General features: G+C 36.2%; 2 protein-coding genes across 3 annotated transcripts; both read left to right on the plus strand.

Annotated features, from left to right (window-relative positions):
• The first annotated feature begins 91 nt into the window (after positions 1–91).
• LOC133534627 (uncharacterized histidine-rich protein DDB_G0274557-like) lies at positions 92–12,105 on the plus strand. Of its 2 annotated transcripts, XM_061873846.1 has the most exons (4): positions 6,190–6,687; positions 7,397–7,449; positions 11,148–11,463; positions 11,963–12,105. In XM_061873846.1, exons 1-3 carry the CDS (start codon positions 6,670–6,672, stop codon positions 11,461–11,463), a joined length of 387 nt encoding a protein of 128 aa, XP_061729830.1. In that variant the 5' UTR covers positions 6,190–6,669; the 3' UTR covers positions 11,963–12,105. The 2 variants fall into 2 exon arrangements, with proteins under 2 accessions (XP_061729825.1, XP_061729830.1); XM_061873841.1 differs by lacking the exons at positions 6,190–6,687; positions 7,397–7,449 and adding an exon at positions 92–587.
• A 5,044-nt stretch (positions 12,106–17,149) lies between these two features.
• Positions 17,150–22,765, plus strand: LOC133534640 (protein doublesex-like). The gene is made up of 2 exons (XM_061873853.1): positions 17,150–19,575; positions 19,914–22,765. Exons 1-2 carry the CDS (start codon positions 19,493–19,495, stop codon positions 20,977–20,979), a joined length of 1,149 nt encoding a protein of 382 aa, XP_061729837.1. The 5' UTR covers positions 17,150–19,492; the 3' UTR covers positions 20,980–22,765.
• The last annotated feature ends 4,134 nt before the right edge of the window (positions 22,766–26,899 follow it).

Consider the following 26,899-nt stretch of genomic DNA (forward strand, 5'->3'; position numbering starts at 1 on the left):
GTGTGAGCAGTGCGCCTTCAACAGATGTTATACGATTTCTTCCACCCTCCGTAATATGGTTAAGTTTTATTACTAGAACATACTCGTATGTACACGATATTGTAAAAAGACGCACGAATGAACTGTAATCGATTACGACTGAATTTGTAAGTTCGTAAGCGGTGGTTTTGTTCCATCAGCACGTCATGGGCTAGGTTGCGCAAGAGTAGGAACTCGCGTCTGGAGTAACGACTGTGACGGATTTTATTTTTCAACTTTTTCAATCACTAAATGTAGCTTCTACTCAACCTACATACTTGCCGATAGTCAGTCACCTGACAGTGACTTGATCGTGACATTTTACCATTACCAAATGTCATTATAGAGACTTAAATATTAGTTATTACCATGTTACAACATACGGCTTCTTTGTATAAAAATAGTAAATAATTTAACCATTTTGGTCGGTGTAAAAGGAGTATATGTTTTTGAATGATGATAGCAGCACATAGTTTTACTGAAGAAGAGCTTGAGAACAAAATCATTGAGCTGAAGCACTTGTATAGTCCGATAGATTTAAACCCGACCTTCCATAACAACAAAATAAGGTGTGTAAAAAAACTAAATGCTATTCTGGACAGAGTAAACCGACAAAACCTTCAGAAAGCCAATACAAAGGAGATTGTACTGTGTGCTTTAACACTCATATATTATTTTAGCATGCGATTCAAACTAAGTAGCTCAACTTCTAAGCATTTTTCCCGGTGGTATAGTAAAAGACAATTTCTTAAGGCGGAAACTGTCTTTCAAAAAACAATGGATAAGCTACTACCTGAACGCAGTGAAGCGACAACAACAATCATGCTCACGTTTTTCACTGATGTCGCCTTATGGCCTTTTGAAAATTTGGTTGCCCAAATTTTTGAAATAGTTCTTTACTTCACTCGCCAAACAATATTAGTACTTAATATGATACTCACAGACGTACAGTGCGTGTTGTGTCACGATATTGAAGATGCAAGACATCGCATTAGAGTACTATACGACCTGCTAAAGAGTGAAAATTTAATTTTAGAGACACCTAGACTAATATCTTTTATAAAGCGACTCTTGGATTACTATACAAATGATATAGTTGATAGCAACAACAAACTAGTTGTTAATTTTTATTTGAAAAGAGGGTTTGAAATTTGCCTGCGTCGTATTTTTGAGAGAGTTGCTAATCAACACCGCATAGAAATTATATCCACTATGTTGGATTGGTTCTCGTCGCTCAACAAGGAATACGACGACATACTGGAACTCTCTGCGTTAGTTCAATATGCAGCAGAACTTTATAAAGTAGGCTTGTTAAGTAAATATCTGCCAGAAAATTTGATGATTCGAGTCCTAGATTCTTTTGTTGGGTCGACGAATCCATCTCACTGTCTGGTTGGCTGCCGTTTACTTCAACATTTTCTAGACAGACAACTAAACGCACAATATTTAGTGGAACCTAAATTGTATTATGAAATAACTGAGGTAAGTTTGAAAAGGGTTATATTTTTGTGTAGATTGAAATTTGTAAAACTGTGGATTAGGTTGTTAATTTTATTTTAAGCAGTCCTAATAATAAATTCAGACGCAGTTAAAAATTGGAGATCACAATAAGAGCGATAGAGAATTTATAAGGAAGCATAAAGAACAACTTCACGAATATTTTATACTGGCTGTAACGAAGCACTGTGAGAATAGTACGAATGTGAAGGCCGTCTTCACTGTAGTATGCTGCATGATCTTGGAAGTGCCATGTGGCATGACCGCAGCGTCAGCTGCTTTCATGATGATGGTAGTGCAAAATTTTGCACTGCATGAACAGAACATTCCGCTAAGATGTAAACACTGGATGCATGCCATTGTCATTTCTGTCATGTCCCTTATATGCTGGGTGCACAAAGCCCCATTTTTGTGTCGCTATGTGAACCAAATAATGACCCGCCGTGCGAAGGAAGCCCCACAGCTGAATCCACCCCTGCTGCAAGACTACAATGTGAGAAATACAAACCCGTGGACCAATGCAACACTATTCTTTGAAGATTGGGAATTGAGATATGGACTGTGGAAAGCTTTTTCAGTTTCGCCAGGTATATTATATTAGGTACCAACTTCATAGACTTCAATAGAAATGGCAAATAATGTAAATAAACAAAATCTGGTACTTTTTGTGGTCAGCCATGACTTCATTACAGTGGATTAACTTAAACTTTTATTTATATTATGTACTATTTAAAAATATGTTCATTATTAAATATTTGAATGAAACAAACCATCGTAAAACTTTTAGGTTAAACGTCAAATGTTTACAAATTTGCCTTATTTGTTTACTTTAACTAAAAAATAAAAAAAAGTTACTATTGAAGTTTACACGGTTAAACTGTTGGGAATATGGGATTGATACGTATGTGCCTAGATGTAGATAGAGTGCAAACGTCCAAAATGGTTTAGTAAATAAATCATAAATTGAATTAATTACAAAAACTCTACTTATTATATGTGCTATATACAGGGTGTTATCGTTAAGTGTGGCCAGGCCATAATTCCGTAAATATAACAGATATCAGAAAACTTCCAACGCACTTTCGGTATCAGTTTTCTGATATCTGTTATATTTACGGAATTATGGCCTGGCCACACTTAACGATTACACCCTGTATATGTAAATAGTACCAACTGAAAAAAAAACAGTCAGGCGTTGCTAGATTATTTTTTGTTTGTTTTGTGCCATTTCATAGGCTTTTACCTACAAATATATTTTTTCTTATGACATATTTATTTTCAGTGTAAGCATCTAAAAGACTGAAGAATTACAAAAGATATAACCAAATTGGACTGAAAAAGAAATCACGTGAGCTTACTTATTTTCTAATTAACTCTGGCGTTGCGTTGCTTATTGTTATAATTTATAGCCATGACAAGAATTATGACCAAACGTAACGATCAAGCAACGTTTAGTAAAACAGTTAATATGCTCATTATTATTTTTCAAATAGGTTATTACCTAATGTATGATCTATATTTTCATAATGAGTACCATGTCTGTGAATTTGGAGTATATTAAGTAGGCACATGGATATTTGATGCAGTTATGTTTGCGTATAAGCCAAAGTAAGTTGCCGCCTTAAAGATCTCGCTACGACGCGCTGTAACAAAAACGTGAACTTTTTTACTTTAAGTAGACAAGAGAGCTAATGTGAACTTTCCCGCTGACTAATTGATATAAATGTACAATGTCAGTGCAGCACGTTTACCTCGTAACATGGTAATGATTGAGTGCTATTTATTACAGGAGTTTCACTCTCGTTTAATGATGACGTTACTGTCTATGCTTACCGTATCATTTGAAAGATAAATGTCGCGCGGTGAAAATATATAATAAGCCCTGATTCCGATAACTTGATAGAAGGAAATGCGAGTTGATTCACTATTCCATCTAGTTAAAAATATTCACTTTGTGGTTTCGATTGTCGTAATCGATGAAAAATATTTTTTGTACAAAATTGCAAAACTTGACCCACATTATACCTGTCAAGTTGTCAATATTGTATACACCGTGTTTTATCTAATAAAATATTGAGGAAATAAGAAGGAATTAAGTAACCTCATTATGTCACACGGGATAGTGTTGGACTGAAAAAATATATATTAATAGACCTATTGTATTTTTCTCATTAAACACCGTAGTCAGTTAATTATGAGTGACTTAATTACAATTTACACAATAATAGTATCACGATATTAAAACTTTACCTGCGCTTACATTTAAAACTAAGTAAGAAATTAGAAGAGCAGTAGTAGATATAATGTCAAGCAGTTGGACAAATTCATCGTGAAAATTGAGTAAAAACCATAATAATGGGTTCGCAGATTTGCAATCGAGCCCTACTTTATTTGAGTCGAGTCGTCGCAATTTAATGGGATTGCCTTTATCGATCATCTACGCCATGCAATATCGCTGTGACAGATTACTAAAGCGAACCGCTCCATAATCATTTTACACAGTTGTTATTACAAATATTGCAAGTGCTCAATACGCATAGTGTTGATTAATATGGTAAAATAAAATGTTTTGTAGTAGAAAAGGAAACTTTTGGACTGTCGTTATTAAGATTCACTGTAAAAATTAAACCATTACAACATTTTACAAATGTAAATCAACAACAGATGCAAACTTTGTTCTGTGATTTAAAAAAAAAGATCATTTTTAACATTTATTCGATGTGATGTGTCTATTTGTTAACAAAACGCGAATTAATTGTTTAATCTGGTATATGCTAAATATATTTATCACCACACCAGCTGGTAAAGGCTCTCTTGGTACCTCAAAAACGGATAAGAAAGTTGCATTTTATCCACATGAGTGACAAAGTAATTATTTGCAAATTATAAGTTGTTTACTCGTGTTGGGTGATTGAATTGACTTTTAAATGATGATTTTGAATGATAAATATTTAATAACATTCATTTGGATTTGATTTGGTTTGACTTAATTTGATGTTTTACAGCTAGGATTTTGCTCGCCTTGCTGTGATGAAAAATTTCGTGTTTGTTTTTTTTATACTACGTCAGTGGCAAACAAGCATACGACCCGCCTGATGGTAAGCAGTCTGCATAGCCTATGGACGCCTGCAACGCCTGAGGTGTTACATGTGCGTTGCCTACCCTAACACTCCGCACCCTCGTTGAGCTCGCTGGCAACCTTACTCACCGGCAGGAACACAACACTATGAGTAGGGTCTAGTGTTATTTGGCTGCGGTTTTCTGTTTCAGTCGGTGTCAACATTTGTTTAACCCTTGCCTTGCAAAGCCTTATAACCCTCGCACCGCACAAGATTCCACTTTTCGAACCACTCGCACTTGCTAAGCTTGTGCGTGTAATGAAATGAATGAAATGCTGGATTATATACAATATCAATAGTTTCACGTAGCTCTTGACCGGCTTACTCCTAAAATGTATTTCTGTTAATAAATAAATAATAAATAAATAAATAAATATTATAGGACATTATTACACAAATTGACTAAGTCCCACAGTAAGCTCAATAAGGCTTGTGTTGAGGGCACTTAGACAACGATATATATAATATATAAATATTTATAAATACTTAAATACATAGAAAACACCCATGACTCAGGAACAAATATCCATGCTCATCACACGAATAAATGCCCTTACCAGGATTTGAACCCGGGACCTTCAGCTTTGTAGGCAGGGTCACTACCCACTAGGCCAAACCGGTCGTCATAAAACAAACAAACATTAGTAAACATTAGGTATTAAAGAATGTAAGGATTTCTTGTTTTGTCTGACCATCTGAGCACTTAAACTTGGTTCCCTCAATGCAGCTTTTATTTATTTGACGAATACTTAAGGAGTCAGCTTATACTGGTCGCATGATAGTGACCAGTACCATCCATGAGCAACTAGATTATGAACAGTCAACATAAATGCACATGAAACAACGCGCCTAAAGTCATGCAACCCTCTACAGTTCGTCTCATCAACGATGACGTCCAGATTTGTCAAATCTAACCTTTAATAACATGACATTACGAGTCAGTAGGGCACGCGTCTTCGTGAATGACACGATATATAATGCTCATCGTTCAAAATTATTTGCTACAGTAAATTTTTTTACATTTGAGGGACATATCTCTTTTTGTTAATCTATTACAGAATGGTAGATACTTTTGACACGTAGTCTGGGGGCCTAGCCAAAATACCAACAGTTTGCGCCGTAGCGAATGAAACGCTAATGTCTCTCTCTCGCACTAATATGGAAGAGAGACATTACCATTTTGTTTTTTGTGGTGCAAACGATTGGCATCTTGGCTAAGCCATCTGATCCGCTACTTTTGATGCTGACTGTACAAGGTGAGAGTAGTGTGGTACGAAAATTGGCTTGATGCACACTTTGTCGTTGCAAACTCCGTGCAGAGTTAGCCCATTCAGCACTAATCACGATACGTTGTCGTTTTGCCTCTACGATGCATTTTCGCTATATACCGGGATATCAATATTATTGGCTACGACGTAGCGCTACGACCGGTCCCACTCTACAATTATGATGTTTCTACTTATAATTAAATTATTTTTCGAGAACTTTGGACTGATATTTTCTTACTGTTGGTATACTGAACAAAAAACAGTTATTTAGTGCGTTAATCATTCTATAGTTTGATTAGGGTTTACAATTACTACTTCTGTTATTATTTTAACTAAATACTACTTACTGTTAATCGTATACTAAAATATGTTATTAATCGCTACCGGTAGAAGAGTTAGTGAATTTCACAACAATCTAGAAAATTCTGATACCACTGTTGGCGGATCGATGAAAAGAGATAGCGCTGCGAAAACATCGCATTTGAAACGGGACGAAAAATGCATGTGCTCCAGAATAGGGGATCAGTGCATTCGTGGGTTGCATTCATGCAAGGCATATATAAGTATTGACAGAAGCGTCGGCTTTCATTGTATATCGGCACATAGCGAGGTGCACATCATTTTCGCGCAAGTGTGGGAATGTGATTTTCCGGAATTGCATCGCCAGCGCTTATTGATCTGTGATTCGCACGATTATCTCGACGCTTTTTGCGCTGAGAGTTACATACGTTAACTTGTGCTTTCCACCTTACAATAGACTCACCGTAATGGATTGTCGAACAGTGGTAAGTGGTTTTTTCGTGATTCTATTATATCGCCTAACTGCATTTGCATGTTCTGACTTAATTCATTTATACACATTACACGCGCGTAAATCGTCATCAGTCATCATGTTCGTGATATTGAGAGATAATCTCGGTGAATCGATTTGTAGCGCTATTATTATGTCAATGTAAATGCTAACATGCTCCACGTGGGATAAAACCAATGATTAATTAGTACGCTCGATGATAGACTACAATGAGATGTATTAAAGATTAGCATAGTTGTTTTTTGATGAGCTTGAGGACTTAGTAATGTAAATATTCCTACATCTTTATGTCAACCAACATCTTTGATAGGTTGACATAAAATCCATCTATCTACTCCGAACTAAATATCTTATTAATGAATTAGATTATCTTTTAATAATCACTTCTCCTTATAAAACAAAGTTCGCCACCGCATCTCTATGTATATATGTCTGTATGTTCGCGATAAACTCTATTTTCATGCGGTTTTCATCTATCAATAGAGTGGTCTTGAGAAAAGTTTGGTGTATAATTTGTTAAGGTTTTGTGTAACGGGGCGGCTCGCTAGCAAAATATAAATTTAAGATTCAATTGCATACAAGCGAAAAACAAGAACACACATTCGCCAAGTCTTTGCTCATCATATTACATTCTATAAATGTTATAATAAAGTACCTAACTGTGAAATTAATTTCTGTTTCAGTTTTTGTTCAGCTTAGTCATCCTAATGGCAGTACTTCTCACTTCATCTGAAGGGTTAGTCATTAATTATACTTACAAAATTAAATGTGTGTTGCGGACACTTTCCAAAAAGTTGGAAAAGTTAACTTAAATTTCACTACAGGAACGTTTTGTAGTGGATATGCAAAGTTTGGTTACGCATACAAAAAAGTGACATGTTCTTGAAAATTTGTATAATCTATGGAAAGTTTTCGACGGCACATCAGTAAATATATACATATATCTTGCTATACTGCACAACTGGCCCAATGATGGTCCCACTTATCGCGGCAACGAGAACATCACTTTCTGATACCGTAACATAGTAAAAGACAGACACACTGTCTTGTCATTACACCGGAGCAAGCGTGACTATTGTACAGCCGCCATCGGATACATCGCATTAACGTCTCGATAATAGAGCCGTTGTCCAAATATTTGTGAACACCTTGGCCGTTCTGATATATCTGATGGCGATTGTGCACCTGCTGTAATGTTATCGACATTGAGGGATAAAGATATCGTTTTCGACATGTGATGTAGGTACCTAGAAGTGGCGCGGTCAATAGGTATTTGCCCGCCCTGGTGGATAAAAGTTTTTATTTAGGCGCCATTTATTTGCTATGCGGCGCGGTGAAAATGTACAGTTAGCTGCAGTGTCGAATGACTTTCTTATTTGCATTGAAAATGATATGCATGTAAGGTATATATCTGCAGCTACATACACCCGTGACACAGTTTTGAAATTTATAAATGGAACGCATTCAAGTGCGAATCGGACATGAAACATTTTTTTACAACGTTTTCATTTATTTTCATAAGATCGATTAATATAAGTTGTCTGTTAACTACAGATAAAGAACTGTTATGAGTTTTTCATTATTATATGTACGTATAGTTGGGAGGTAATGAAAAGGTGAATTTTCTTAAAAAGACGTTTAGCTACAATTTCTAAGAATTAAGATAAATAATAATATATTAGAATTTATAAATAAAAGCTTTTTCATTCAATATTCTTTTTTAATGTACCCGACAAAAGTGGACCCAAATTGATCCAAAATATTTTTATTATTGTTACACCTTCGTTTTCGGATTTTTAGACTCCGGCTCCGCCTCCAAATAACAAAGCTATATTTCAAATGAACCGATCAAGAACTTTTAGTGAAAATTGGTTGTGATAGGCAGACGGAAATTGGACGGGTTGTGTGTTTTTTCCTTTTAGTTTAAAAAATATCGAACCTACCAAAACTTATTGTCACCTGCATACGTATCAATATTCACATATGTGGTTGCAATAGTGCGTTATCTTAGTTTAGTATTATGTCACTACCTGTGAGTTCCTATAATTGGCTTCCTGTATCTACTATATTTTTCTATGTTAATGTCACAGCTGTTGGATCTCCAAATAAATAAATAAATAAAATAAATATTCATGTAAATCATATTTCATCACGGTAATGATCTTTTGCTAATCACTGGAAAAAAGTAGATAATTAACATGTGCAACGAGTCGAAAAAAAAAATCTTCTCCTGAAATCAAGCCAAGTATATGTCAAATGCAGAAACACTATAGGTACTTAAATGTGTTTGCTAACAAAATATTGTATTTTTAGTTTTCACGTAGTTTTCATTAAAGGCCTTAGGCCTTTTATTATTCTTTTAAAGAATATATAATTGAGTTATTTTTATTTTTGCACCGAAGATTGGTAATTTAAGTACTTAATCACAACTTGATTCGGAACCCACAAGTATTTTTTTAAGATACATCAAATATATATGTGTTAGTTAGAGAAATAGGCACTTGGTTGACACTTACAGTATCATTTTTTACTTTCACTGGTTATTACCATTGAGTAACAGGTTATCTTTGCGTATCAGTAATCCAAAAATGGTAAACCATTTGTGGAATTACATAGTACGCCCTCGGTAGCCGGAAACAACTGTAAATGGCATGTGCGCGGATCGCGCGAGCATATTACCCGCTGAAGTGTGACGGAACCACGGCTTTTACAAACGACATTCAACCTTATTTTCATAGGCGAAGATATGAAAATAAATCCAAACTTTAAAAAGTCGCGTGGCTGAAGTAAATATTTACAATTTCGCGCGTGAAGACGTGTATTACATAAGTTCGAGAAGTTTCTGTAACATACGTAACGTCCACACCTATTGTTTTTCTTCTTCACAAAAACGTAAAGAAAATTTCTACGGCATTAATAGTAGCATGACTTTTTAGGTTTCACTGTTGTGATTGCATTTAGTAAGAGTGCCAAAAAAAGCGTGTATTGTGTGAATGTTCTATCACTATTGTTAAATGAAACCTTAGTCTTGGCGCGGCGTACACATACCATGTCTCCTACAAAAAATGATCAGAACAATGTTAAGGGGGAAACTTGTAAACATGTGCCACTTGGTGACTCAATTACGAACCATTTGATGTTCGCGCTTACTATTTTGTGTAGTACAAGTAATATGATTTGTATAGTTATATTTGTTCCTGAGTCATAGATGTCTTCTATGTATTTGTATTTGTATATTATAAATATCGTGTTCTGAGTACCCACAACACAAGCCTTCTTTAGCTTACCGTGCGTGGGACTTAGCCAATTTGTATAAGAATGTCCTTAAGTATAATATTTATTTCATTTATTTATTTATAGTGTAGATCTGTTAATTCATAAACACAGTAAATTCCTCATTAAATACATACTCGCACCGTGAGTTCAAAACAGTCGTATAACATCGCAGATCTTGTAATCATTATGTTTCAATTTACGTCAAGCAATGATATTATATAACAAGACATAAGCAAAAAATGCTTCCATATTTATTTCATTACCTACGAATGAATCTGTTTCTCTTGATTAATTTTCGTATAACATACATCTTTGTTATACTCGTTTAGTCTCTTTCTGTGTGCGGGAGCTCGTTAGTACGTGTACATTTCTCGCTTGTCTAGGCGCGCCTAAAGGCAACTTGTACAGTCGAGTACACAGATATCTTTACAACCCAACATTTCAAATATATGTCAACGCGACCTTAAAGTCAGTGTCATAGAGGCGTGTAAATATATTATTGGCATGTTGGCTTGTAAAGATGTTGGTGACGTCGACTGTACAATTTGCACGAGGTAAGCGTTTCAATTTTGGAACGCCTATAAATAACTTATCTGAAGTTATAATATCATTGAGCTCAAATTTTCAATTTGGGTGGTCAACTCATCAAATTGTATAATAATAATATATTTCGAGTTCTACATAACTGCTGTTCTAGACATAAATATTTAAATTGAACTAGTTACTTATTGAATGCTTAGTTATAATTATAAACAATCGCAAGTCGGACTCGCGCCCAAAGTTTCCGAACTTCTTACTTCTTAACATTGTCTTAAGTCCAACTCACCCTTGACCGTAGACTTCTTGTAGGTTTCCCATCTATACTCCATAGTACTGGTAAAAAACAATTTTCTGTTTTTTTTTTCTCTTTCGGAGAGAATATACTGAAATGGTCAATCTTTGACATTATTAAACAAGGAACTTAAAAAACATATATCGGTTTCTCATGACAAGCTCTTTTATTTGACTTAGTATATTTTGCTTTTTCTTGTAACTTTTTAGTTTCGAGCCAGGACGTCAGCAAATACACATCTAAAAAAATAGCCAAGTACCTAAGTTGACTTAAAATTCAAAACATTTTTTGATTAATGTGTCGACCAAACTCATATCTGTTCCCAGGCGCAAGAAGAAAGTAGTCATCCACGTGCCCTATAAAGTGAAGAAGATTAAGCACACGCACACGGTGTACAAAACGATACACCATCACCACACGCACCACGACCACATAGATCCCCTTCTCGCGCACGCGCCCACGGAGGAGCACGAGCATTTCCACCACATGCACCTGCACGACGAGGGCCAGCACAGCCAACCGGTGCCGGGCATCGGCATCCCCGAGTTCCTGCCCGACGTACCGCTGGATGCACCCGACGAGCACGATCTGCCCCTTCATCCCAATCGACACATCATCCCGCTTTACAGAAGAAAAAACTAGGTAAATGCCAATATAACTATTACTATTTATGATTTGTCAGTAGTAGTTTGTTAATCAAGGAAATACATTTTTATTATTTAATAGAATTCTTAGTATTTTTATAATCATTTAAATATGCTTGCGTGTTATTATGTAGGTACCTATGTGGACCTATGTTAATTAGTTAGTGTGGGTCAAATCATAGCAGCTAAATTTGACACACTTCCCGATTTTCGATTGAGCTGTAATTTTACATACATAATAATATATAAATAGTATGACAATGCAATATTATGATGACACGGAGCTGATCTGATGATAGAGACATAAGGTGACCATGGGAACTTTGTGGTAAAACAATGCAAACTAATTGTGTTTGCTAGAATTGACTCCATTATTAGTATTAATAAAATTGCTCGTGAAAAGAAAAGTACAGTCAGCTATAAAAACTTGTAACAAAAATTATACACTTATGCTAATTAAATAATATAGCTAACTACCTTATTTCTTGTATTTTCAGAAAGTTAAGACATGGTAAAGAAGGAACCGAAGACTTGGAGAACCGGCCATACTTAAGTTATTTGTAACTATTGGAGCTTTAAATTTAAAAAAAAATGGGACAAAATTATAATGATGTTTCTAAAATTATAAATTTATCATTTTCCTTCAGTCACTAACATGTTAAAAGATTATAGGTACTTTTATTCAATCAAATTTATAATTTAAGCGTCGTCTATATAGTAAAATAAATTCAAGTAGAAGATAGTTAATATGTACAAAATCTTTTACAGTTCGCAAATGTTAATAGGTAGTTATTTAAAAAATAAGATACAATTTACTTTAACTTCCATTTGCCAAAGACTTAGACTTCATTCTTTATTTACTCGTTATAAATCTAACTCTACGTCACTTTATAATCTAATAATATATATAATTACTGTTAATAAGTGCTAAGTTGTTATTTTTATTTATTTACCATAACATTTAGATACTAAAAGTGTATAGGTAACTAGGCAACCTAAGTGTTTGATTTTTTATTTACACAATAAGGCGATGTGTTATAAAAATAAGTTGTTTCTAATATATGATACTTCACTTGAATGGAAACTAAACAGGCTCCAAACAAGTTGGTCCACATATAAGTACGTAATTGGCATGTGCAATGCGAAATCATACTAAATAAAATTATTGATTGCGAATTTGATTACCTGTTATGTTATTTAATTTCAACACATTAACGCTAAATATACGGTGTGATTATTATCATGTCTGACTGAGAAGTAAATATGCAGATCATACTGGAAAACTTTTACTAAGGGACTAACCCCGAAAACGCGACAAAAACTCAGCTTTTTCATACGTCGAGAATGAAGGGTTTCAGCAGCACATGTTTATTGAACCGATTTTCGTGATTTTGAAGTCAGTCCCAAACTAAAAGTTGTTTAGTATGATTCACATACCCCACCTTAACGAAATTCAAAAATATGGTGCATGTTGCGGTTAGGTATAAGTAGGTACAAAAAATTGCAGTTGGAAACTTGTCAAGTGGAAAAAAAAAAATCTGTGTCCGTACAAAATTTTCTTTCTGTGACCGAAAGAAAATCGCAATGAGGCAGAGAGGGAGGAAAGCCTTTCAATGGCTTGTTTTTACTTCTTTTTAAGATTCCTTCGTCAACTAGGAATGCTTATAGTTTCGTCATGTCCGTCTATCTATCTGTCTGTCTGTCCGTCTGTCCGTCAACGGCTTTGCTCCGTGATCCTTAGTCCTAGAAAGCTGATATTTGGCACGGATATATAAATTAGTTACCATGGGTCCCATAAACACGGGAAACTAAAGCTTAGTAGACTTTAAAGGAAAACTACACCGAACCTGATCCGTTCAACCGTTTTTGAGTTATTGTAAAAAGTCTATTTTCTACTCTAGTCTACCCTAAACTGAGCAGGGCCCGACATGCTCTTGGTTTTTTTAGTACCAATATAAGCATGATGCGTGCGTTTCATTTCATGCAGCTTAGAAATTTAAGTATAGTGTTATTTTAGTATCAACCTGCCAACCAAATTTTGTTTCATTTCCTAATAAATTCATTAAAGTTATCTGTAAATATTACACGACGGTTTACTCATTCTTACCCGTTTCCCCAAACAATATTATGTACATATAACTACATCGTGTTATTCACGAAGACGCGTGCCTTGACTCGCAATGTCATATTATTAAAGGTTAGATTTGACAAATCTGCGCGTCATCGTGGATGACACGAACTATCGTGGACTCAATAAATTTATTATAATGCGCTCACTGACTTTTAGCTTTTTGTTCTCTAAATGGTTAATAATAATTAATTTCCTAGAAATAAAACTATTTTATTACTTAACAAAAAGTAATAAGCTAATAAGTTAAAGTTGGCAAAATATAATACCTTTTACTCCAACGACTTTAAAATATGTGCCACCTGAATTTATTAAATCTAGACTGGAATATTTTTCTAAAAATAGCTGCCAACCTTTGCCAATTCAAGAGCCAAGGCACAAAATATTAAAATACACCTCTGCAGACTTGACAGACTGATCAAAGTTACTCATCGGAAAGGGTATGCAGAATAACCTAATAAAATTTTCCCCCAGCGTGTTTGGGTCGAAACTATAATCAAGCGATGCGTTTCGAGGAGGTAAAACTCTGGACGAACTTTCATCCCTCTGTTATCCCCTGGGGGTTAAAATTGAAATTAACGGAAATAAAAAAAAACACGGTGTATAAGTATAACTAGAATAATAATAAAATTTAAATTCTGCAACTTTTACTCCTAAGATGAACAATTTATACTCCTTGGAAATTATCATTCTCATCAAGACCGGATTATACATATGATGTTAGATACTTAAGTTTTCTTAACATAATAATATGTAGGTAAATGTAAGAGGTAAAGCTGATATTGTTATGAATAGGCTCGCCCAGGCATACAAGATTGTCGCGGTCATCGTCTTGTACCCATAATACAAGCTTTGCTTAGTTTGAGGCGAAGTGGATCTGTGTAAGGTTATCCTCAAAATATTTATTTATTTATATTAGTTAAGTACCTATTTTCTATTAAAAAGTATACTTAAGTAAAATATCGGCGTATTAACCGATTTTGCTTAATGAAGACGCTAAATATTAGGTACAACATGAATGAAGACATGAAGAAGACTTTCCTGATAATAGTAAGAAAAATGTTACAAAGTAGCGGCCCGATTCGAAGAATGATTAAGACACGTTTAAGATCTTAGAAAGATCTTTAAACCATCGGTAACTAAACGGCATGTCAAAATTGACTTTTATTTCGATTCCGCTGTGATCCCAATAAGTAACGTCAAAGTGACATTGGTTGCCCAAATTGAGCTGCTTCTGTCAATTATACGACATACGAGTACAAACTTATCTAAACCAGAACTTAACGTTATCGTATCTCATTCTTCGAATCGGGCCGTAGGTATCCGCGAAGTTAAGGAAAAAAAACAAACTTTATAACTTAAGGCAACAATGAAACTGAAATAAGTATGATATAATAACGTTGAGACGATAACGTAAGCGGGTCCCAATGTCTATGTGATATTAGTAGAAGCCACAAATGGCGTTAACTCTTACTGCGTGTTCTTTCACTCATCGCATCGCATTATAAAACTAAAATAACTGTGACCAAGATATAACGACGATAAAATGTGATGTTACTTTCTTATTTTTTATTTATGTAGGTACCTTTATTACGAGCATTACGTAGACAATACTTTTATTTGGAGTGCGGCAATAACGACATGTCCTACTTTGAACAAAATAGTTTTGCTGTCATCAAAACAATATTTCTAAACGTTACGAATATATATACGCTATAATGAAATATTTCGAAATTTACGTATTGTGTTACAGATGTGAACTTCAAATGTTTGTAAAAACTTTTTTTTAGGATATAGGAGGCAAAAGAGCTGTCGAATCTGATGGTAAGTGATTACCGTCGCTCATAGACACCCGCAACACCAGAGGGTTTGTAAAAGTGAGTTGCCGGCATTTAAAATGGGCGTACTCTCTTTTCTTGAAGGTACAGTTGGAGAAAAGCACAGTTGAGGACTGCCCATCAAGGTTGGAAATGTTGTCGCGTAGGGCGATGGCAGAAAGAAGCGACAGGGATTATCCTTTCGTATGCTCCTGACAATTTTTTTATAGCAATCATAATAAGTTCATAAATTCGTGTTTAAGTGAATATATATTGGAGCATATCTGCTCCTAAGCATAACGAACAATTACAGTGGAGAGATCCCTACCTTCAAGATTGCTAATGCGACGAAAAATGATATCATCTCTAACGTACACGTGTACACCAGCCTCAGGTGAAAAGGGGTGTTTCAGTCCGTTTGAAACGAATGTAAACCCCTGATGTTGCAGAAGTCCACGGCTTTGCTCTTGCCTTGGGCAGAATATAGGGCAAATCATTAAGCGGGGTAGAGCCATGTTAGTTTGCATATGTCAGTGCCAAAGTGGTGGTAGCCGACAGTTGTTAGAGCGTATTCAAATTTGTAAAATAAATATGATACCAGTTTCGTTTGAATGTATAAGTTACGTTGACATCACGCTTTCATTTAAATACAGTTAGGTGAGTGCAAATACGTCAAACATTGGGTAGGTTAGGTCATAAAATTCATCTTTAGACCTGTAATTCTTATTTTTTCTACTCGTCGACTGTAATGGTTGAATTAAGATTTCGTTTACCAAACTATAATTGCGTACTTTTCATGTATGGGCTCCCAACGTAACTACATATAAGATTCATTTCGATACGCTGTAGTCAACTGAAAAAAATACCAATCACGTGCCGCCGTGTTCCCATAGAAAAGACTAAACGAGCGTAGCGGGAGTCGCGCGTTTATGTCTACAATTTTGCCTACCTACTATAAATAAGTATTATTTTAGATGACTCGTAGAAAAAGTATTGTATACTATAGTGATATAATCAAGCTTTTCAATCTCGTACCTTACTTAGGCAACTCAGCAAGCTTCGTTGGCTAAACACGGTTAGGGTCGACAACGCACATGTATAAAAAAGATTACTTATAAGAAGATTGGCCCCCGCAAGGGATTTGGTTGTAATTTGAGGTGCAGTAGTGGCAGGTCCTAAGAACACTGTATGCGTAATATCAGCCTTCGATCTTCTTTTGTTTCAGACTTATCCACGAAAATGTCAAAAAATCAAGGTAGACCCTATGCTGATTTATTCTACTGGCGGAAATGGCTTGATAAACTATAGTAGTAAACTCTTTATTGTACAAAAATACATATTAAAATTAACATACAATTAGTAAGAAAGCTAAAAATTTATACAAAGGCTAAGGCTGGTTTGTCTCTGAATTAAAAAAATATATATTTACAAAAGATATACCTGAAAAAGGTTTTATTTGCCGCCATTTGACGTACAGTTTATCTTTTAATTAGTTTGTAAGTATAAGGGCCTGTTTCAAAATGCCCAAGTAAAGTATTGGATAGCTACTTAGCAAATAAATTTATTGCCAGATAAAACTTCCTTTAAAACTTAGCACTTATCTATCAGTTAAGTTTATTTGAAGATTATGAAACTCTAACGATGGATTTATTCGTCAGATAAGTGACATGTAGCTTATTCAGTACTTTACTTGGACGTTGTGAAACAGGTCCTTAATTTAATTTATTTTGTTGTTTATTTTGTTCTTGCGAAGTTTGGACACTAACACTGAAAGAAGAGAGTCAGCTCCTGGTAGCGGAAAGAAAGGTGTTACGGAAGATCCTGGGACCTATCAAGAGAGATGATGGCACCTGGAGGATCCGTAAGAATGCCGAAATCGAGGAGTTACTGGCCGAACCCAATATCATCGGCGAAACGAAATGCCACAGACTTCGCTGGTTCGGCCATTTACTGAGGATGGGTGAGGACCGAGGTGTTAAGAGAGCGTATTTGGGACGACCGACTGGTCGCCGTCCAGTGGGTCGACCCAGATACCGCTGGAGCGACAGTGTACAGGCGGATCTGTGCCAACTCAAAGCCGATAACTGGCAGGAAGTGGCACAGGATCGGGACAGGTGGCGTTCTCTCGATTTGGAGGCCAAGACCCTCTTTGGATCACTGCGCCACAAAAGTTAGTTAGTTGATGTTTTTAAACTATTTATAACCTAATAAAAAATTGTTCTGTTATTTTTAAGCTTTCGTGTAAACTGAGCGAGAAAGATATTTCGGAGACGCCACCTCATATCCGCGAGTGTCACCATAGAGCAACGACGCCAATGCCGGATCTATCACGTGGTTAGTGAATACATCATAGAGTGTTTATATTTCTACGAGTATTTCTTTATTCACGTAATCACAAGAACTATATCCAAACTTATTTACTAAGTATCGTTAACCAGTCAGGTTTGTATCGATACCGCATTCCGTAGTAGATTTTATACAAAAATGAACTATTTTATAACAAAAGCATCAAACTGTTCAATATAATATGTGTGTAGATAAAATACTCTATGTAATTGTGCATAATTAGGCATTATAACATTTTCGCGGTTTCGGGGCTGGCCCCATAGTAATCGTTGTTCAGTATGACCTACATATCCACCCCTCAGCGTATGGTCGAACATAACAATTGCAACCTGTATATAGATCAGAACAATTATATTAGATATATACTTTTGACGCGATTTGTAGAGATACATAATATATAAGTAAAATATGTGTACATAAGTATCCCTATTTGGAAAATTATTTCAGGTTACAGATACTCAGGTGGCGCATTGATTCATCCGATACTATATTATTACCGTATTTCACGTGATCATTAAATTCATCTCCAGACTTTAAGATATTTTATTTTATGCACTGATATTAATGAAGTGTTAAATTGTGGTCATATTTTACATATCTGAATACGGCTCCAATTGTCTTGTCTTGGGTAGGTAGGTATGTTCTTAGTACCACAAGTACCTACTAAATTTTACGTGATCATAAAATAATTCTTCAGCCCATATGTTATTTATTTTTGTATACCTATTCCTTCTTTACAAACTCACACTTTCAGATTAATAATCGCTTAATTTATTCGCATATTTTAGACGTGATCCGTTAGGATCGATACTAAACAGCGAGCGCAACAATATATCTTCTAAAAGTTACTTGATATTAATCCGTTGCCGGCGGCAAGTCATAAAAAATTATAAAACCACTAACAAATATCCTTCTCGAGGGGAATCAATAAATCCGATTGAAATAGATAATTAAATTTTACTAAACCCGTTTACACTTCGGAATATTTACGGACTCAAAACTGACGCCTACAAGCGTTATTTATTACTGACGCCGGCCATATTTTATGACCATTTTGTTTTATTAAGGTTCATTATGGAACTCGCCGTCAGTTATTTTTTATTGCTAGGAAATGACTAAAACGGTTGATAATTCATAAGGCCCCTCACAGTGTTTTATAAACATGGCCCTTCCGACGTGGCCGAGCCTCTAGACGGCCGACACTGAACTGATGGCGTCGCAAATTCGAACCTTCAAATACGGTAACTGCGTTCACACAGCGGACTAATCGAATGCGTTCCTTTGGAACGGTAACGAAATACTTATTTCATACCACGCCGGTAAAAACGATCATAACGTGCCATTTCCTAATCTGCAATTGCAACTCTCGCAGCGTACAAATTGGAACGGTTATCGCTTTGCCAACTTCCTAGAGTGTGCCTTGCTCACTGCATGCTTCGTTGATAATGGTCGTTATTGTCTTTTTGTTGATATTACGGGTTTATTTAAGTGAAATTGGATAAATGGTCATCTCACGATATTTCGCTATTCAATCCTGTTCGGTGCACCGACCGTGCGGCGCGGGCTCGCAGCGCTAGTTGCCTCGGCTTCAAATAAGACTAAAACTTAGGAATGAATTAAGTAAATACAGGCTGACAACAAAATGTGAAATAGATTTCGACCTTAGTGTTACAGTGTTCCTTGGGACTCGTATGCAGGATCTAGATATCTATATAAGTGTGTGATAAGACTGAGAAATGGATTTGAGTAAATACCTTGCAGTGCTGGTGGTACTCCTAGTGGACGGTGGCGAGAGTGGTGGACACGGAGAGAAACATCAGTAAGAAATGGCTTCTAACTTGATCTATAAAAGTATAAAATATTTCTTATGCTTTGCGAGTGATTGATTTGGCATTGCAATTCTGCTAACGAATTCTACGTGTATATGACATGTTTTTTACTTGTTCATAAAGGAAAATTATTTATTCCTACCGTCGCTAGTGTAGCGTGGTAAATACTTCGTCACACCTTTAAAATTCTTGGACCTAGATCCTAGACCAATTAAAATACTGTTTGTCATTATATACGCCATTTATTTACATCATTTATTAACGCCAGTTATTAGTATTCCTATTTAATTTAAATCGTTATTATCGACTTTTTTTGTCTTGTTCACAGTGATCATGTGAAACTACACGTCCCAGAGTTTATTCACCACGACCACCATACAAAAGTGATAACAATTCATCACCATCATCATAAACCAAAAAAGGAACATCACCACCATCACCACCATCATCATAAGCCACACATTCCTCATGGACACCACTACCATCATGTAAAAAAGGTGCACAAAAAGAAGACGGAGAGCAAAGGCCACCATGGTCACCACGGCCATCACGGACATCACAGCCACCATCACAAAAACCACGGGCATCACGGGCATCACGGGCACCACGGTCATCACGGCCATCACGGCCACCACGGTGGTCATCACCATCACGACAGCCCATCGTATTTTCCTCACCACGATACTCCTTCTATCAGCTACGACCCTACACCCACGACCTTCGAAGAGGACTTCGGCGGCTACAGCCCAGCAGTGCCGGCTTATGGTGCGCCCGCATTCATTCCTCGGACACCACAGGTCCATGGCGTAACACACACTGTCAAGCAAGTCAAAGTGTTCGATTCATTACCAGGTGGCATACCGAGTATCACAAATGGTCACGCCGCCGGCGGCGGAGGCTATCAAGTTACAGAGGAAGGGGAGGAGGAAGACGATGCTTTTACAGCTTTAGATGGACTTCAACAGAGTTATCCCGGAACGTTTTCTTTTGTGCAAAACGCGGCGCCAGAACCGGCATCAAACGATATATTCTCCTCGCTGTCTCCCCAAAGCACAAGTCAGGCTGCCAATCATGATCCATTTGCTGAAGCTCCCACACCTACAGCTTTTAGTGGAAATGAATTCACCAGCCCCTTAGCTCAGGCTCCGTTGTCCTCTTTAGCGCCAACTGAGAATGTTATTCCGAGCGCTGAATCTACTCCCGAGTTCCCGATGACCTTCCAGGCGGAGCCGACTGGGTTTGACGATCCCGCGAATGCGTTTGCAGGGGCGCAAGCCGGCAGCACTGCGCTGTCACCCGAGGACAAGGCGGTTAACGACATCGTGTCCTACTCGAGGGTCGCCGGCATACAGCAAACTATTAATACTGGAGGACACGAGACTGTGGTTTATTAATAGGTACTTAATATTTATACCTTATTTAAGTCATGTATAGGTATATCAGCAACGCCACATTTTGTGCGGTCTGTTCAATCGGTTTTATATAATCGGATTTGGTAGAGCAAGAACAATCTACCTAATCCTAATGAATTCTAAATACCATAATGAGCAGCGAGTCATTTCACTTCGCGCCTTGTCAGTTTAGATTGGCAATGTTTAAAACACATCTACTTTTGGGGCTTTCAAAAAAATATTCACCTTTTCTTAAAAGTTGACAAATGTTATTGTGTTTTTAACCGAACCGAAATAAGATTCTTAGACTCCAAAACAAATAAGAGATTACTTACGGCATTCGTTCCGCATACTCCGTTTTCGTTGTATAAAGAATATAAAAAGGTAAAAGTAACATGACTCCCTTAATTCTATTCCAAATTACATGAATGTTCTTACATAACTAGTTACAAGCAAGATTTTTTTGGAAGATGTTAATCGATTTTACTTCCCATGAGATTCAAATGTTCCTGATAACCCTACTACTGCTAGCACAATAGGTGCCTCAGAAACTTCCAAATTGCGAAAATAACTGTGGCGTCTGTGGGATATGCTCAAGTAAAATCGCCCCGACTCCATACAAAAAGCACACGGTCTGTGACGTCACAGGTTATATACTTATAACGTATGCTGTTGTATATAGTTTCTATACATTTAATAATAATAATAAGAGATAACCGCCATGTGGGATGTTGACTCGACGATGATTGTTCCGATAGTCGTGTCAGCGAACGGTCTCATAGCGAAGAGTCTCGACCAATACCTAGAAAGACTCTCGCTGGGTGGCTGGATCAAGGGTCAGATGCAGAAGGCAAATCTTGGACACGGCGCGTATAGTACGTCGGTTCCTCTCTCTGCGGCCCTGACCACCGGCAGCTTGGGCCCTGCCCCGCTGCTGGCAGCACCCTAGGTTAGGTTTTTTATAATGTGTTTATATGTATTTTGTATTGTTTTGTAAGTGTTTTTGTATTTCACTTTTATATGCATATTCTAAATAATCTAACCTACGATTTTAGACCAATAAACGAAATAATAATAAAAGTGGTTAATACACACTTAGGCAACAAACACATGTTAATATTTTACGTTTTTAAATTCAAATACCTTTACAAAAATGAAAATGGAATACACATTTTAGCATTAATTTCGTGTTGTTAAACGTGTTTAATGAACGATCAATATGAAATATTTTTTCTACTCGTCAACTGTAATGGTTGAATTTAGATTTCGTATACCAAACTATAACTGCGCACTTTTCATGTATGGGCTCCCAACTAAACTATAATTTTAATTTCAATACGCTGTAGTCAACTATAAAGAATTGCCGATCACTCTTGGCAACTATAACCACGTGCCGCTGCGCTCTCGTAGAAAAGACATAAACGAGAAGCTATTTCATGAGCATATTCATTCAACGCACGTTTATGTCTTTTGTACTACATTTTGTCTACTGAGATACTTACTAAATTTTCGTTCTTATTTAGGGTTTAAAATAAACAATATATTATTTTAGGTGACTTGTAGAAAAAGTATTGTATAGTGATATAATCACATTATATAAGAACTACAACAATGTCTGTAAACATGACACATGAAACATAATATTACTTCGTCTAAGTAGGTACTCTAACTAGATTATGAATGATAATGAGAGTACAAAATAAAATGGAAAAAAGAGCCAAAGGATGTATATTTTTTATTGCATAAGAATATTGTTTGTTGTAAAATGATGTAATAAATTATAAATTGTTACATGTAACACTTTCGTTTTGTCGCCTGTAATTTAGTACACTATGTAATAACCGAATCGAGACATTGTACCTCGGAAAGTCCGTCAAGCATTCGGTTGCTTTCATGGTAAGTAATAATAAGGCGTGAACGTTATTAGATCATTACTCGATGTCACCTATTTTTAACAAGTTTGAAAGTTCTTATTTGCGGTAAGTTGTAGAACGGCTAGTTGTTAGTTATGGCACCCAAAAAGTACACGAGGGACAATTTAACACGCCCCAGTTACGAGATTGCGGTTGAAAATAAACCGAATCTAATGGTAACGTAACCAAATATTGCGCAACCGACCGAATCGCTCAACTACTGAACCGAAAATGTGATTGAATTGTTGAATGTCGATAAATTGTTTTGGGGCGACGCTTCAACTTAAAATAAAGGGTTAGCCACACTGCTACTCAAAATACGCTAGCGCACTGGAAATACAGTACAGCGTGAGCATATACGCTGTGGCAAGATCCGATGTGGTTGATCTTTTATTCCTTTCCACGTCACAAATTCTCGCCGGTTGGGATAGCAAAAACAACATTCAACCATGGTAACAGATACAGGTTTAACTTTTTTCATAGACTGAGACACCAACTCATGAAGACAACGAAAAGTACGAAAACAGTCTAGGCGTCTGGCAGGCCACCAAGGGTATTGAAATCAATCGAATAAAGCCTCCCGTTTTGTACTTTGCCCTAGGAAAGTAAAACATTGAAAACGCTTTCAAACCTAACTATGTTGTTCATTTTGTAGTAGTATGTAGGCTCATAGTAATATTATAAGGATTAACTATAAGGCATCAATAAAAAATAATAAGGTAGAAGTACTAGTGCTCGACGCTGCACTAGTCACCGACACGGGCACTTTATTTCATGGAAATATAGGTTAAATTTGAACAACGAAGATTTTTCTGTATTCGAACTTAATCCTTGTCACTTTGACATAAAGTGCCCATGTCGAGTATTAGTGCAGCGTCGAGCTCTAGTACTTCTACCTTATTTTAATCCATCCTAAGCCAACTTTACACTGACCAACGAGCGACTACCATTAAACTTCGGATTCCTACAAGAATATGACATTCATTCTACGTGGTTTTTTAAACTCCGTTACCTTCCGGGTATGGTTAACTGGGGTTTTTTTTTTTGTATTTTATTTACTTTTATTTTTCGTGAAAACCGTAATAGCGTTGTTGTAAAATGGGCATGCTGTTTAACTTATCTAAACAACTGAAAACTGACAAATCTGGATAAGTTCGCCTTTATTGTATTTAATTTACTCTGTAACTGTGTTTCTCGTATTTTTATATGTAGGTACTTGTACAATAAAGTATATACATTCATACATTATTATATACCCGAAGGTCGTTTCTAAAGCGGTAGGTATAGTAGGATCCGAACTCTCGATTTTCTTAGACAGCAATATTTTGCAATAAATATTAAACATACATATATACAAATCAATATCATTTTAAACATCGATCGTTCAAGATAGTACTTGCGTTTAGTAGCAAATGTATACACTCATACCAATATGTAAACAAGCCCTAAGGCAAGTGTATACGCTCATAGAAGCCTTATCACATAAAAAATAAAATGATTATCTCCGAAATGGAGTTAATAAGTATACTGCTGTCTTGAGAAAATAACTTAATTTAACTAAAACTCAGGAATGCACCCTGGAAATTAAAGGAGTTAAAAAAACAGGGTGTAGAATCACCCACAGCCATAGACTATCGCTTGCCAAGTAAGTACAGACTTGCTCGGACGGGCTCTAAATAGAAGCAAAATAAACAAGAAGAAAGTTAAACACCAATCAGAATTAATATTTACATTTTATGTTAGCTATCTCATTATCTTTAGCAAATTAAGTTTTCTATTTACCAAACTTTTACGAGTTCCCTGTAATTGCATAGGTACCATTAATTATAGAGTCAAACCAAGCTAAGTTGGTAGCGATTTTGACAGCCCAGACGGAGCAAGTGTTAAGTAAACGTCATAATTTCATAGAAGTTTGGCGTTTAAAGTAGCAGTTGCACTGTCTGGACTATCAAAATCGCTGCTAACTTAGCTTGGTTTAAATCCCTCACGAATATAACTACTCGTACGCAGCGTCAGCATCAAAATTAGTGGATAATAGGTACGACGCGCCAAAAGTATCTATCACCCTCGAATACTTTTCCAAGTAATATAGGTGTATCTCTTTTTGTGAAGCTATTAGAGAATAAATCTGATACGTTACTTTTTATGTTGACTGCACTCGTAAATATTGTCAAGAAACTTTTCTGAATTAGTTTTCGTCGATGAGTGATGGTAACACAGGTAAATATACTTGGCTATCTTCAACAATGAAAATTCACCGGAAAAACGTTAGGCACCAATAACATGTGATTCATAAATATGGCATTGAGACATTTGGGAATAGTCTGCATGAAATACATAGTTACACCCAAGGTGGCCAAATAAACTATGTGTCGAAGTGTAAATAGGTTTTATATTTTTTATACATATTGTCTATGTTCATTTGACACCTTTTATGTATATTTCTTTTATTATAGTTGTCATTAAAATCTAGACTGGAAAGCCGGTTGTTTCGTTCTGCTCTCCAAAGTTATCCTAAATTAATGTCCACAATCCCCGGACTAAGGACTTAAGACTAGTTGGTGGAGAAATAGAGTTCATTTTTAGCAGCTTCTGATCATGTTTTGTGATATTAAATTGCTTAATAAATTGACTTGACTTTGACTTTGACTATGGTGACCGCTTCTTCTCGCATGGTTACTCTAAACTATTACGAGACTACAACAATCGGGATACTTGCAGGTACTCTGACCTAACCAGTTCATTACGATGCGTCCTCTTTGACGGCCTCAACCCAAGTGAACGAGCCTGTCTACTGACACGGAGTACTGGGGACACGGTAAACTGATACTGACTGCTTTGTTATATCTGCTTAAACTCAAGTTTTCCTAAAAAAACACCCGTCTTTATGTGTAGCTTTAGCGATAAGATATTATAAAACTTCTAATGTCGATTTTTTTAGGAAAAAATGAGTTTAAGCAGATATAACAAAACACGCCATTAACTAGCAAGTTGCTTGAGCATCACTTTCTATAGGAGTTAGAAGATTTAGTAACTTTTTAGTACTTTGGAGGACAATTTCTCCCAATAGGTTGAGTTTGGGCAGGTAAAACAAAATACGTGTCCGTTATTTTAGACTACTCTATAACATGTATAAATATGAATCAAATCGGAACCGGACAGTTGGGGTACCTTTCCTTGTCAGTGTGTAAGGTGCGTTGCGATATTTTTGGCCACTTCGGCTGTCACTATGATGCCGACTGAACTACATCTCCCAAGTATTTTGCTAAAGAGTCCTCCCTCATACTTCTTAATTCTGGTTTTATCGTAAAACTAGATCAACGGTTTAGAATCAATTTAGAATCACCTCACCTTATAGGACGCAAAATCTACGCAAGGTACTTAACTAAAGTGTATCGGAGCTATCCACGGGTCAGCACGACCGTCACTTTTTAACATCGAGCTGTTGCAAGATACAAACACTGACATTGTCACGCTGACATGTCAATCCCGACTACCTTATTCGTGCTAAATTCCGGAACCAGTAGCTTATTGTAATCTGGGGTAAACGCAAATGTGAGGGAGAGAATTTGGTATAGTTCAGATTTTAATATAATGTAAGTAAAACAATTACGGGTCAACTGAATTAAAGCGGCTGTCCAAGTTAGGTTATTTTTGAGTCTGAAAGTGTGTGAAAAACGTAAAATAATATTCGTACACTAAGATTAAAAAAGTTAATGAAGGTAATTTGTAATTAAAACTTTGGTAAATTAATTTAAAGGAGATATATTTAAATTACCTCGACCTGATTAAGATTAAGATAAAAACATTTTTAATGGATTATAAAATTGGGGAAATTGGACAATATAACATTATACCTACTCGTTTTCCTAGTGTTGTCCCGGTCCCGGCATATATCTCTAGGGAGCCTTAGGTCCGCTGGACTCAGTCTCAAATGATAACTTCGTACGTAAGTTCAAAGTAACCCGTTGGTTCTAGCCGGGGCCGGGGTTTAAAGTTCGATAGCGCCG

The sequence above is a fragment of the Cydia pomonella genome, chromosome 1 (assembly GCF_033807575.1).
Source record: "Cydia pomonella isolate Wapato2018A chromosome 1, ilCydPomo1, whole genome shotgun sequence".
In the NCBI taxonomy this organism is placed as follows: domain Eukaryota; kingdom Metazoa; phylum Arthropoda; class Insecta; order Lepidoptera; family Tortricidae; genus Cydia; species Cydia pomonella.

Bases quoted from the DNA above. Each gene is read 5' to 3' on its own strand.
- LOC133534627 (XM_061873841.1), top strand. From the start codon at position 472: ATGATGATAGCAGCACATAGTTTTACTGAAGAAGAGCTTGAGAACAAA. The intron at 588-11,147 runs GTGTGTAAAAAA...ATCTGTTCCCAG, and splicing joins TTCCATAACAACAAAATAAG to GCGCAAGAAGAAAGTAGTCA.
- LOC133534640 (XM_061873853.1), top strand. From the start codon at position 19,493: ATGGATTTGAGTAAATACCTTGCAGTGCTGGTGGTACTCCTAGTGGAC. The intron at 19,576-19,913 runs GTAAGAAATGGC...TCTTGTTCACAG, and splicing joins GGACACGGAGAGAAACATCA to TGATCATGTGAAACTACACG.